We start from the raw sequence: 15,219 nt of genomic DNA on the forward strand, positions 1-15,219 counted from the left end.
CTTCCCAGTGGCTGCTAGTGAAGCACGGGAGATAGAAAATGAAAGTAACCTTCTTGTCTTGGTTTTAACACTTTTATGGCCCTAAACAGTTTTTACCTTTTGATTTTGAAAATTTGGCTCTTTTGAAGTATAGTAATACATTACATAATTACATGGCATGCCTGAAGTTAAGGGGCCCGCCTAGTTAGGGCTGTATCTGTGTTAGTGAGGAAGGATGATAAGTAAGATGATTGCTGGTGCTTCTAGCGCAGTGTAGCCACTAAACGTATGGCTATGAACTAACACGCAATCTTCTCATCGTGCATAGGACAACTATGAAATTTGAACAGGCGACAGAGAAATGAAAATAAAGATGTAATGCAAGGCCCTTGGGTGCTTAAAAGAATCTTTATGAGCGTTTCTTGTTTAAAACACATGTTTTAACCCTTTTCACTCTCTTAAAAATACAGTTTGAAAACAAAATATGGAAACATAACTAACCATCCGCCCTCAGCGCATTCTTAAAAGCATTTTGTACAACAGACACCACTCGGATATCTTTAGCAGTTTTAAAATTGCCCCGTTTCTTTTGAAGCTCTATACACTGTATGTGTGCCATGGTAGGCAGGGCCTTTAACAATGACTGGTCGCTACAAATAGGTTTTCCTGGTAATTCAATGGCACTTTGTATTTATTTTATTTTTGAGAATGACAACACCTGTAACGATGACGTGAAATTGTGAAAAACATGTTAAATTGTGAAAAACATGAAAATTTAAGTGATTTTAGAATTCAAAAATTTTTTGTACCATACAAGGCAACAATCAGTTTAAATAAATACAAGAGTATAAAAAATGTTTACCTTTAATCAATATTTAAACAAAATCTAATTTACACAAAAAATATTAATTGAAATTTTAAAAAAAATTAAAAACTGCAAAATAAGTCAGAGCCAAAGAATTACCAAAATTTTTTTGAACACTAGCAGAGAACTAAAGTCATACTTCTTTCACATGGTGGAATATCTGTGTAATTGTTCGAAGTCAATCTTCCGAGAAAAGAGGTCAATTTAACCAGTGCTGAATACAGGAAAGCAAACACGTCATAACTATTGAGGGGTTTTTAAGTGACTGAAGCCACAAAAGTCCTCTACAAACTCCTTTTGCAATGATAGATTACAAGCCTCCTGGAATTGGTCCCACACACTTACAGAAATGTTGAAAGGTTCTAACAAAATGTTATTTTCCACATTAAGAATAGTAAGATCCGAAATATTGATGTCTTCTACTTCCTGATTTACACCTTCACTGTTACTGCTTTCAACTCTACGCAAAGCACGTGTTCGTTTCTTTGCTGCCCTCCTAACCAACTTACCATTCCGTGCTGGAAACTGCCAGTCGTGGGAAATCACATTTTTACTACGTGAAGATTCAGCAGTTTTAAGAGAGTAGTTTAACCTGTGGAGAACAACGGAACAAGGCTTCACCCTGTACAGAACAACAGAGCACGGCCTCACTCCTGAAACTTCCAAACCTTGCTTTAACTTCTGGCAAGGATTTATTCTTTCGAACCCATAGAATTCATCATTTCCTTCTTCTGCAATATCAGAACCTTGAAAACTGTCATCTAGGTTATCCACAATCTCTCCATCAGTGTCCAAGCTAATGTTAGTTTTGGGAAAACCCCAAAATTCATCCAAGAATTCAGTGCATGGAACTGAACAAGTTTTGCAACGGTGCAATGAGTTAAAATGTGATACATCTGGTTGAACATCACACACAAGAGAGAAAGTAAATTCTTTAAAAACCTTCAGAGATGGTTTCATTTCCTTTTCAACAGAAAAACTACTTTCACTACCAGAGACTGATTTTGGACCAACAGCACTATCCGGATTTGGCTTTTTTTCTGAGTTTGCAACATTCTCTTCAACAAAGTTGGTGGTTGCAGTGCTTAAAGAATATTTTATTACACTTTTGAAAGCAGCTTCAAGTCTTTTCTCACTGCCCTCATCAATATACTGCAGACTCATTGATGGTTTCACAGAGAGGGAGTACTTCTTTATAGTACTTGTAGATGGCTCTACTTTTATGATGGGATGATTATTCTTCATGCTTTTCTGTGCACCTTGGTTACCGTAAGGAGATTTCCACACTGATCTCTGACCTGTTCGTTGACTCCGCAAGTGTGGCATGGCAATTCTCTTCAAAACCATAAAAACCAGTAATATTGAATGGCCTAGAATAAAAGAAAAAAAAATTGCTAAGTATCTAAAACTTATCAGCGCATCACAAAAATGTCAACATAAGTTAGATAACCAATAATCCTAAATTTATCATTTTGGAAAAAATTATTTTACATAAATTAGCATGATCTTATTAACATACAATAGTATGGATATTTTCTGCTTCCTTTATTTGGTACAGAAATGAGAAATTTTCAGATTTGTGTGTATCTACAGTAAGTTAAAATTCAATATTTAAGAGTTTTATAAAATATTTAGAATTCTGTTAGCGAGCGTGGTTGTCGAACCCAGTGAACTTAACCTGGTCAGTCAATACGAAGATATTGGGAATGAAACACCTAGGTGTATATAGGACAAACTGGCAGACGAATAATCACAAGGGTTAAAGAACATATCAGTGACTATAAACATGAAAACCCACAATCAGATACAGCAGAACACTCCTTGAGAAACCAGACACAGCATTGATTTCGACCAATTCCACTCCATAGCCAAAATCTGACAAGACAAGAAAAGATACATTCAAGAATCAGTAGAAATATTAACACACTCAGCAAACATAAACAGAGAAGATAGCTACAAATTAAGCCGAATATGGGAGCCACTCTTCAGAAACCCTCAAAATCTAGCTCTGCATCTAACAAAAGACAGGTCACCTCTGGTTGGCCAAACAGCTCAGCCAATCAGAAAAGAAGAGACCATTGATTTCCCAGCACCCCCAGCCAATCACAGAAGCTCAGTTCCGATTGGCCAAACCAACAGGCTAACTAGACAAAAGGAAGGCTGTGATTGGCCCACAGCTGCAGCCAATCGGAAACACTCTTCTCAGGCAAGAGTATTAAAGGCAAAAGAGCTTGTAATAACCTCAGTAGGTAACTCTACCCTGATAATGGTGACTGCAATGTCGACTGCAACGTCAGTGATATATTCGCCTTGGTCGCGACTACAACCCAAAAACCAAGCTACTTCAGACAATGGCTGCGAAAGTCTGCAATCTTTATTAATGAAATTATGTTAATGATTTAATCAATTTATAAAGTATTGCCCATAACTGTAACATTTACTGATATGTTAGTATGAATTTCTAATGGTATTATGTTAATTGTATGTAATAAATGCCACAAATCTGAGTATTTTTAATTTTTGACTTTACAAGGTTTTTCAGGACATCATTGGGTCAGCAAGGAGAAGAAAAATATAATGTACCTACATTCAAGAATTGAATTTAAAAAAATAAATAAACAAACAATTAGTTTTGTATATGCGTATTTGGAATGCAAACCTACTAGTTTGGTATTATAAGAAAAATAATTTTGATTTTGATTTGATTTATTACACTCGCAACTGGGGTTTCATCTCCTGGCAAGGAGTCCTGCCCTTATTCACCCTCCCCCCCCCCTTCCCTTTAGTCATTTCCTCAGGTCCTTTGTATCTCTCACTCCAGCATTTCTTCCTCCAACCCATTCCACTCCTCTGGTTTTTTTTTAAGGCACCTTCAAAATGGCGATTTATACCTCCATCACAGAAGTGTGTAGGAGAAGGTGCACTATGCGTGCATATCGTAGAAATTCGTTTTTAAATTTTAAGGCGTCCTAGACTAAACTATTTATTCTGTGATGGAGGTATAAATTGCCACATTGAAGGCGCCTTAAAAAACCAGAGTAGGTTCCCTCGAAGCTGATACACTGGATAACACCCACAAGTGTGTACGTTAAGGTGCACTATGCGTGCATATCGTAGAAAAAGGTTTTTAAATTTTAGGGCGTCCTTGGCAATTTATTCTTTGATGGAGGTATAAATCGCCACATTAAATGTGCCTTAAAAACAACCAGAGTAGGTTCTTTCGAAGCTGTTACACATGTGTGTACGTTAAGGTGCACTATGTGTGCATATTGTAGAAAATTGTTTTTAAATGTTAAGGCGTCCTAGACTTGGAAATTTATTGTGATTGAGGTAGTATAAATCGCCACTTTGAAAGCTCCTTAAAAAAAACCGATTAGGTTCCCTCGAATCTGATACAATGGATAACACCCACAAGTGTGTACGAGAAGGTGTACAATGCGTGCATATCATAGAATTATTTTTTTTTTAATTTTAAGGCATCCTAGACGGCAATTTATTCTATGATGGAGGTATAAATCGCCACATTGAAGCCACCTTAAAATAAATACCAGAGTGAAGTTGTAGTTTAAGTTGCATCTCTATTCTCCAATTAAGTTAAGCTGATACACAGCCTGTATAAGGAAGATTTTTTTTTTAATTTGTAGGTTAAGTTGCATCAATATTTAATAATTGAGTTAGGCCTGTATTGCACCAACGTCTTTCGTCGAGTTACCCAATTTTTATGGTACGGTATTGTAACTATGATACCTCTTGGGAAATGAATACCGGATTCGAAGCTTACTTATCCTCTCAAATCCACAGACTGGAGAGCACTCATTTCTAATGAAGAAAAGTATCCAAACTATCCTAATGAAATGTTGGCGGTAAGGAAATTAAAGAAATTGTGAAAAAAGGATCTACGGGAATCGCCAATCGAAAGATTAATATAAAATAGAAATTGAAAGTGCCACCTCAAAATACAAACGTGTCACTAATAATACCGAACTACATCTATGATGTTATAATATGCTACACATACAAGACCGTCATTATCAAATTCAACTAGTTTATTACAAATAGCCCAAAAACCCGTTCTCACCATTAACACAAAGCAAAGACTTAAATTCACGATACAAAAACAATACACAAAAACAATAAAACAAAAATTCACTATCGCCGGTTCAAGCATAGACGAGACCTTATAGATCGAACACTACTAGAGCTGTAGAAAACCGTATGTATTCGGTACTGAGTAACGGGTGCGACATCTAGTTACGAGTAACGAAACGTTACAAACGGCTGGATTTCGTTACTCGCATTTTTCGTATGTTTTACGCATGCGCGCGCATATTCGATGAATTTACGTTACAAAGAACGATGTTTGTTTAATAATTTGGAAATTCGACTTCCAAGTTTTTTACTATTTATAAGAAAGTATTTTTTTCAAATTAGAAATATGTATGTTTTTGTTTTTTATTATCGCGTATTTTCACGTTTTTGTTGTTTTTATCTTAAAAGAGATAGTATAATAAAACCGCTTTAATAGAGATTTAATTGTTTCTTGGTTAACTGTTAATTATCAAATATTGTTAATTTTTTATATTCTATTTATTATTATTTACGCGACGTCATACTGTACACGTACACAATACGACTCGATTCGTTGCTGCAACATAACTGACGCCGTCCCCATTGCCTGATCTGAATTTTACGTGAATTTAATAGGTTCGATGGATTTTAATCTCGAGGGCGGGGTTCCTGGCCTCGTGGCTACAGGCAGGGACGCGTCGACAAAGGACTCCCCGGGCTGTTTTGGCCTCCCAGGACGCCTTATTAATAAAAACACACACGTACTTTTAGCTGGTTTATTCCGTCGCACAATTTACACGTTACACGCTCACGTAACTGGCCGCTTCAACGTCGACCTAAGCTCCACGCACGCCACCCTCTATTGGCGGACTTGTTACGGCCACACATTAGCCCGGTGGCAAGTACGTTGATAGGGGCTATTCCCGGCGATTTGCAAGTGAGATGCTCTGGCAGGCGATAAGTCTGTTCATACCTTGGTGGAAGTCCGCGGCACGCAACGTGAAATGCGTGGGGAGGTTGTTTACACAAAATTACTTAAAATCAAACATTACACAATAGTCACTGCGATTAGTCCCGTGTTCGGGTCTAGGTAAAGTGTTCCACTCAGCTGGTTAACTAATCGCGGCTACTCCGCGGGGTGGCGAGGGCCACGTTATGCTGGGTACGGGCGCGGTGGAATCCGGTAGGATATCACACACGTGACCGTGGCACGTCCCAGTTAATGACTCGTCTGAAAGTTTAGATTCGCATTTGGCGTAGTGCCGCCCTGCGGGGGCGATGAACTAGTTCCCGATGTGGGACTTTACAGCGTGAGGCGCAGGTGCCACGATGAGCCACCTAATCATTTACGTATTATACTAAAAGTCCTGTGTCGGACTGCACATTTTATTGAAGGACCGCGCGGGGTCTCGAACGGTCGATTCGGGCCGACCGGGGAGCTGAATAAAACGATTTGGCTATAATTACCTATTGTAGTTACTGGTGATGTTGGCGCGAAAGTTGAGAGCTCCCCGTGCGTGGGCTGCCGGCCCGGGCGAGTGCTGGATGGCGACTGACTAACCTCCCTGGCCGCCGGGGCCAGGGAGGGGGGAAATTTCGCGGGAAAACTGCGGAGCGCGGGAAGATGACTTCGGCCAGTTTTGTGAATGATAACCCTTTATAAAATGGTTATTAAATTAACATTAATTATTAATGGTTTTAGACTTATTAGTTTCTGTTTATCTTATCAAATGCATGAATAAATAATACCCTTGCGCAGTGCCACACCCGGCCGGGCGCTTTACACACGTAGGGGGCCGTGACTGATGTCACGCCGTTCGGGGCACTGCACTATGTTGCGCGCGCGGGCGCGTTCGAGGCGCGGCACTGATCAAGTGTTGAGGACACATAACGGCCTGTGCTCTCAGAGGGAGCACTGACGGCGGCGTCACATGGTGGTGTGTAATGAAGTAATTGATACAAATAATTGATTATACAAATAGTGCACTTGCACACAAGACTGTTATTTGTAGAGTATTTACACACTATAATGTTGAGGTGTCCTTTCTTAACCTCAATATTCGGCCCCACCGTATGGGCTCCAAATACTTATGTGGGGAAACTTGTGTATAGGCCTTCAAATAGATCTGTGCAGAAATTCTTCCTACTTGTGTTTTAAAGGAAATGGTACCACTCGGGTAGCCAATTAAATATGTGCGGCTGCTTCTCACACACACACTCTATATACACTTGTGTGAATGGCCCCACCTCTATGGAGATAAACATACATTACACATTAGGCTGTGTTAGACTGTGTAAAAATCGAGCTTATTGATGTGGCTCTCCAATGATATGTGAGGATATTCTGTAGGCCACAGTTAGGTATTAATAATTGAATAAAGGTACCAATATACATAGACATACACTAGGGCAAATGACATTAGAAATGACATAACACAACACTCATAAATAAAATATATAATTATTTATTGAACCAAAAAAAATGGTTTAAAATTTACCCTTATTAATAGTATTTATTTAATTACTTACTATATTCAAAACCTAACTGGTACTTGGCATCATAGATCACACATGCATTCCAATCAATTATCAGGAGTTATGGTGCGCACATTTAAGTCTTAACAAAAGTCTTTACTTGGATTCGTCGAAATTACACAGTTTTGCTATATGTTTTTAGGGATCTTAATTAAATTTTCCTCGGCTAGTAAGGTTCGAAATATCGTCGGTAGAGCTCAGAGTCTCTCAATCTGTAGGACCTCTGAGTTGATGTAATAGTGTGTAAAACAGTTAAATTCGTATCAAAATATCGTTTATATCGTAGAAGATGTCAAATTACTTCAAAATATCAATGTTTACATTTGTTTTTGACGGCGATGTGACGGAAAACGGGAGTTACGTGACGATGTGCATAAATGGAGGAAACAAATTTTTGGCACTTTTAAATACTCACGTTTTACACTCCTAGGTTTTTTTATCTTTTTAGATACATCCTAAATTATGTTCTAGACTCCCTAGAATACATAATTAATCATCCTCGGTTCGAGATGCTTACCGCTCATTAGCCAATTGTAGGATTTATTACCGACGACGGCACAAGCTTCAGCTTTCTTAGCTGGCCATTATAGAACTCTCTTTCTTACTAGCTTCTTAAATTAAGCCAGTTAACTTAACTTTCAAATGGCGGGCCGTGATTGGCCGAAAACCAAAATCAGTTACATTAAATACTTAATAAAACGTGAAATCCGCACACAACAATAGTGCGGATTACAAAATTTCACGTAAAATTTAAATAAAAAATTATTAAAATAAAAATTTATCTTACAAAATAACGACGTTAAATTTACTGTTTACCATCTTAAAGTTCATTTAGTCCTTAGAGGGGTTCCAACAATACATATTTCAAATAGTCCAGAAAAAGTCCATAGAGTCAATTTCTCATAGATACACATACAAATAAATTACCATTTCTGAAAATAAATAACATTAGACATAGAGCAAACAAAATAAATAAATTATAAATAATAATTAATCTGTCAAAACAAATAACATGTTGCAGTACCAGGTAGCTTTGCATTTTTTACGTAATTTCATGTCCAGAGATTAAGGACAGTGTAATTGAGTTACGCAGTTTCGGCTACAAAGCCAATTAATTGTTATCGTCGAAGAGTCTAAGCAACGTGTGTTGAGTTCTTACTCGTTAACTTATGCCTCTTATCTTTCATCGTCTGTAAATGTGTAACTTGTAATGTGCAATCAAACCGAGTAATTTTTAACTAGAAAGTGACTGTAACGTGTATGTTTCCAGCTTACCGGGTTTACGTACTTTTCTGGACTTTAATATTTCGCCACAGGTTAGATTGCAAATAACTTTGGAACATTCGTTTGTATGTGCCGTTCTCCATGTTAACGTAAATGTCTGCATAAGTTGTTGCAGCACAGAAGCTCCGCGACTATCCGCCGCATCTTTCACGTTGATAATCGACCACTGTATAAGTCCGTATATACCACTTTGCAACCTATCCTGGTCGCGCTTACCGGTTACGCATAGAGACACGCGTGTTGCAGCGGTCAGACAACAGACGGGGCCAGTACCTGGACCAATATGTGTATCGGTTTTGAATAAAGTGCAGTGTCATGTCAATTCGTTTACCAGTTATTTATAAGGCATCCTGGGTGGCCTGAACAGCCCGGGTAGGTTTCGAACCGCGATGCGCTCCTGCCTACAGCCACGAGGCCGAACCCCCGTTAAAATCCCTGAGATCACTTTCAACATTAATAATTACTTAAAAAACTTAGACAGGCAGCGAGAGTGACGTCAAGCTTCCCTAGGTAAAAATCTAAATCCGTTTTCATCCGCTCCACAGCCGGCCCTAAATCGACTGTGCGAAGTGTCGCGTGGTTCTGAAATAATTGGGTGTGGCTCAGTCATGAGCCGTTTCTCTTAATAAGTATTTTTTATCGTTTTGGGCAGCACACCGATGTGCCCGTGCTTCATGGCATAATACCTCCGTCAGGAGATTTAACTTTGCCCATGAAGGGCCGCGTTGTGCCAAACGCGTACAGTGACACTTACTAACAAATCAGATCCTGGGACGTGCCGTTGTCGCGAGTGAGTTATCAATGCCCCGGTACCGCCATGCCCGCGCCCAGAATTTAGTGGCCCCACGCCACTACGAGGAAGGGCTCTTGGTAATTATGTTAATCTAATCTGAGCTGTGTTTCTGTATCAGATTCATTCTGACCTACGGGACTTTTCCATGTTAGACTTTATCCCACGATATTAATGCTAGACTTAGTTTCAGCGATCAACCATGTATAGTTTTGTAATTCCAATGTTTCACCTAGATCAATTTGTAATACCGTCGTCCCTGTAACGGGTGCTGCGTTAGCGGGTGAGCCTAGTAGGGAAGTCAGCTGGTGTACTGTTTGGTCCGGATGGGCGCCAGGCTAGCTTGCAGTTAGGCCATGGTGGGTGTGGGTCGTCAGCCACTGTGCAGCTCACTAGGCTCGCCGGCAGTGCGGAGTTCGCGTTCAGAAAACACTTACATATATCACTACTCACGTCTTGCGGGCTCACATCTCCCGGCGTCTCACAGGGTCACACGTCCGTCCTGGGTCGCGCGCGGGCGAAGACTGGCTAGCGATGGTGACTGCACGGAGGAGGGGTGTGAGGGTTTGTTCTGCCAGCGGGGGCTGGTGCTGGCGGGGTGGGGACCGGGCTTTACTGCCCACGGAGGTACAATGTCAGTAATTAATTAGTTGAATTATTCCTTTGATTCGCCGTCCGGCGTATCATTACCCGCAGCATCCAGATGCGCTACGCGCCTTCATCACCACTACTACTAGTTTCAGGATAGCCTGAAACCCTCGGTGGGGTATTTCCAGGGAATACAGCAAACCGTGAATCAGTGCCGCCATTCGAGGGCTTTGTGTGCAGAGATTAGAAGGTAGACGATGATACAGCCAGTTACGTGATGGCGTACTGTACCAGGTGACGTAATGTACCGTGTGACGTGCTAATAAATCCAGATATATTTGTGTTCTTTTAATCGTTACAGCGCCCTGGGTGGCCTAAACAGCCCGGGGAGTCCCTTGTCAGCACGTCCTTGCCTGCAGCCACAAGGCAAAGAACCCCGCCCTCGAGTCAAAATTCTAGCTTTCACAATTTAAATTTACTTATTTTAAAACAAGCAGCGGGATGGTGTCACATGCAAAGGCCTTCTAATAATAAATATCAAACATTTATACAAATTTTAATTGTTTCTCAAACTATTTCAGAAATTACTATGTCGTAGGAGCAGATATCACCCCCCATGCGAAGTTTGTACAGTCTCAATACTAGAGTCGCGGTTCAGGCCTTTGGCGGGGGGGGGGGGGGGGAAACAACTCCTATCCACACTACTAATAAAAGATTGCAAGTTTGGTTTGTGTTTTTAATAAACTCCTCACACAGTCTCTTTATATGGGGCTACCTGAGACACAACACCCGTGCACCCGCAGAGTGAGGCTCGGCTGCACGTGTTTAGGTGGGCAGGCGCCTAGTGTGGGCTGCCCCTGTGGTATAGTGATATGTTTGTACGATTTGCTAGCTATTGCCCCCTGTTATTGATAGTCGGGATATAGTTACATTAAGGTGTTGGCGACTGAGGCGTTATGTCCGTCCCGCTACTGTGGTGACATGCCCGATGGTACATGCAATGTCTGGACACTAAAAACCCTTATTTACTATTACGAACATTTACAGGTATGATTCGCGATGTACTACACGTAATCCTGATTTGTCGTCGCCCTCGGCACAGTCTACTCGCGTACATGTCGCAGGTTCTCAAGTCCTCTCCGCGGCCACTAGTCTCTAATTCTTAATGTATATGTCCCTGATTGTCTTAAATAGTTCGCTATACTTCCCACTTATAACGCTTGGTCTCACCAGTCTCTGCTCTCCGACCCGGTCCTCTGCACACATCCGCCTCGTTCGCTCGCCAGATGACGACTAACTCCCCTCTCCGTGCGTCGCGCCTCGTCTGCCCGTCCTTCCCCCACCACGCGACACGCGCAGCCCTCGGGTGCTACCGAGTGTTGGCCTCGGCTTCGTCGCACGGTGGACAATGTTGTACAAATATTTTACGTTTATGAAAAACAACTAATTATTATTAAAAATAAAATATTACATAAATAACACTAGAGTTTATTACATATCGGTATGTTCATGTTGTCACGACTTAATGTTTTATTAAACAAATAAAAACAATAACACTTAACACACTGCCTTGGGCAGGGAAGGATCAGGGGTTGGTACAGCATAACGGTCTTTATGAGCAGGGGAGACACTTGGGTCGACGTCAACTAAATAATTAAAATCAAATGAAATTATTTATGGACGATAAAAATATAACTTAGTATAAATATAATTAAAAATTTTAATATTCATTATTCAGGTATTAAAGTAAATAAAGAACAAAGCCATAGAAAAGTTATACTTGTGTCGTGGTCTGGTCGACTAGTTCCTGACAATGCTGCTGTCCTGCCGGCTACTCAGTGTACGGTAGAGAGGGGGTTCATGCCGCGTGGCCGAGGAACTTAGTCTCCAGAGATTAAATGAAAACAATTCTAATAAAGTTTGATGGTCTGACTTGTCCCAGGCAGAGAGGAGGAGCGGGAGCGGTCCCAAAGTTGGGGTCGCTGCCCAAGAGCAGGGAGAGGAAGGAAGGAGGAGCAATCCTCCCGAGAGGTCGCTGCCTAAATAATACTGCTCAAGTATTTTTGCCACTTTTATTTACCCAGAATTACTGGGGAGAGCTTTCTGCCTGGCTTAGCTCAGCCAGGGTAAATATACAATGTATGTACATATTCATTAGGGAGGGCACATCTGTACCCTTCCTGTGCATACATATTCGAATTACAATACTCTTTACATTCACTTGTATAATTAACAGGTTTCTTGTCACAACACTGGGTATTTACATAATTGTCCTGAATTAGGCTGGGCAGGTAGACAAAGTTTCCTTAATTTACATTCCCCTTTGTTTGCCATCTAGGGGCGGGTTGCGAACTAACTTTCCTCCCCATAGATTATGTAGGATGGGTGGCGCACTTGGGGCTTGTGCTATCATACCAGCCGAGGCCAAACTGGTGGACATGACAATTCGCCCCCCTCCCTCTGTGGCCTTGACTGGGATCGTTGCACATGTCAGGAGTCAGCACGCTGGGCTTCAGTCCCAGGGCTGGCTCCTCTACACTGGCCACTACACTATGTGGAGGATAGACGGTAGCGGGCTGGTCTGCCCAGCCGTTCCCATGGTCGTAGGGTCCTGGGGGTAGTTGTCCTGGTGAAGAGGGGCTAGTAGGTTCCTGGGGTTCGGGGTTTTTGGACAGATCTGTTTTCCATCTCCATGGCTGCAGGTGAATCCTGTTCTGGGGAAACCATATTCCTCGGTCTGGAAAAGGCTCTTTCTTTCAGTGGCATCTTGCCTTTGAGAGAGCGCCGCTTAGCGGCTGTCTCCATGACTGCATGGTCGATTTCCCCTTTGGGGTTCCTCCTTTCTGGCACCACTGAAAACCACTGCCCGAGTTATTTTGGCTTAGCTTGGTTGTGGCAGAGCGAAGGGAAGGAGTTTCTTGAGGTCTCTGGTCCCCTTGCGTCAACACAACCATAGGTTGGTCTCTGTGTTGTTCAGTGCAGATTCCAGGATTAGGGTTACCACCACTTTGATTAGGGGCATTCAGGTCACCCATTCCTTTGGTTCCCCAGTCAAGAGTCCGGTGGGACGTTCGTCCGAAGTGTATAGTTTGATCTTCAAAGTCCAATATCGCCTGCTGCTACGTGAGCCAATCTTGGCCCAGCACAAGTTCTTCTCGAAGGTCCTTTGCGACTAAACATGGGATCTCCATCTCCATATCGGCTATGCAGCATTGTACCACAGCATTGCCCAGTAAGGTCATGGTGGATCCCTGGGTGGCAAGCTGTGCCATTTGGGGTTGGGAATTAATAGGGGTCCCTATTATCTGCACCACACTCTCGCGCACATAATTAGTGGTGGCAGCTGAGTCGATAAGAGCCTGAATGGTCTGTGAGTCCAGTTGCACCTTGACTCTTGGCAGTTCTTGTTGTGGGTGGTGCTGTACGCACATAAGGCTCGGGGTCGGTCTACCTTCGAGCCGAGCTTGGGAGTTGAGGTCTTCTACCTTCGGTGTAGGGGTAGGGCTCGTTGGCACCACTCTTTCCCTCCAGGGGTCTACTGTGTTGAGGCTGTTCCTTTCAGACTGTTGGCAGCGGAGCACTGGGCAGTCTTTGTGAAAGTGTTGTTCAGGGCAGTGCCAACACTTCGGCAACCTTTTGTTGGGGGTAGCATATTCTTGTACCAGGGTTGGTGGTGAACAAGGTTTACTTGTTACAGTGCCCCTAGTTTCGAGACAGTCTCGCTGCACGGCAGTGGCTCGAACCATAAGTTCGGATAAATTCTCGGGAGGCGGATGCCGTAGAAATGGCCGTAGGTTGGGCCGCACCAGCTCCAACAAGGTAGGAAGAAATTCATTTGGGTCTCTCCCTGGGTGTAGCCTCTTATAAAGTTTCCTTTTCTGTAGTGAGAAACTTTCGACATCCTCTCCTTCCTTTTCTTTGGTACCATATAATTGGGCAGTAAGCTTTGCCAGTCTTGATTGGCTTCCAAAATGGTTCAGGAAGCCCCCTGTGAACTCTTCCCAGGTGTCATACAGCCCTTCATGGTTATTCCACCATCTAGTAGCTTCCCCCATTAGTAGTGCTCCGACATGGTCAATCCATTCGCCCTGGGGAATCCCCTGGGTCTGTAGGGCCTGCTCCCAGTGCTGGAGCTGTTTGACAGGATCCTCCTGGTCTTGTCCCTGGAAAGGCCTCGGTGTCATCTTCGTTTCGGCGCCACTGGGAATTTCTGGGGTGTTCCTACATATCCCGCACTTGAAAGAGAGTTCCGTGAGGTTCAGTGGGGTGTCATCCCAGCCTAAGCAGGATAGATGGTACTCCCGATAGCAGCTCTTGCAGGTGGTAAGCACCAGGGCAGTCCGTGGGCAGTCTCGGGCGAAGCATCGGCGTGGTACAACTGATGTTGGCTTCTGGTCCCGCAATTGTTATCGGCAGGTTTGGCATATGTGGATGAAGTCTTGGGGATCGGTGTCTCGATTATTGTGTCCCAGACACTGCAAGTGGAATAATGTCCTGCAACACACGCAGGGGGTTTGGGGTCCATCCTGGGTACGGCAATCTGGGGCGGCACATGGTGTAGACTCCATTGCAGTACTTCTGTTGGGCGCCACCAGGTGTTGTCTTCACTCCTGGAAGTGGATGTATGCTCTGGCTGTGCTGATAGCTCTCGTAGAGGCAGGGCGTGGTCCTCAGGTTATCCAAGCTGAATGGCCCCACGTTGGGCGCCAAATTGACTTGTGCCAGGCAGAGAGGAGGAGCGGGAGCGGTCCCCGAACAGGGGTCGCTGCCCAAGAGCAGGGGAAGCTCGGGCAGAGGTGAGGAGCGGGAGCGGAAGCGGTCCCCAAGTTGGGGTCGCTGCCCAAGAGCAGGGAGAGATCAGGCAGAGGGAAGGGGGGGAGAGAGTGGGAGCGGTCCCCGAGTAGAGGTCGCTGCCCAAGAGCAGGGAGAGGAAGGAAGGAGGAGCAGTCCTCCCGAGAGGTCGCTGCCTAAATAATACTGCTCAAGTATTTTTGCCACTTTTATTTACCCAGAATTACTGGGGAGAGCTTTCTGCCTGGCTTAGCTCAGCCAGGGTAAATATACAATGTATGTACATATTCATTAGGGAGGGCACATCTGTACCCTTCCT

General features: G+C 43.0%; 1 protein-coding gene across 2 annotated transcripts; it reads right to left on the reverse strand.

Moving 5' to 3' along the window:
• Positions 1-828: 828 nt before the first annotated feature.
• On the reverse strand, positions 829-5,030 carry LOC134530351 (uncharacterized). 2 transcript variants are annotated; one of them, XM_063365103.1, is made up of 2 exons: positions 4,923-5,030; positions 829-2,214 (listed from the first exon to the last, which is right to left on the reverse strand). In XM_063365103.1, the coding sequence occupies exon 2, from the start codon at positions 2,189-2,191 to the stop codon at positions 1,088-1,090; it is 1,104 nt and encodes a 367-aa protein (XP_063221173.1). In that variant the 5' UTR covers positions 2,192-2,214; positions 4,923-5,030; the 3' UTR covers positions 829-1,087. The 2 variants fall into 2 exon arrangements, with proteins under 2 accessions (XP_063221173.1, XP_063221174.1); XM_063365104.1 differs by having other exon boundaries at positions 4,863-4,997.
• Positions 5,031-15,219: the final 10,189 nt, after the last annotated feature.

This window comes from Bacillus rossius, chromosome 3 (assembly GCF_032445375.1).
Source record: "Bacillus rossius redtenbacheri isolate Brsri chromosome 3, Brsri_v3, whole genome shotgun sequence".
Taxonomy (NCBI): domain Eukaryota; kingdom Metazoa; phylum Arthropoda; class Insecta; order Phasmatodea; family Bacillidae; genus Bacillus; species Bacillus rossius.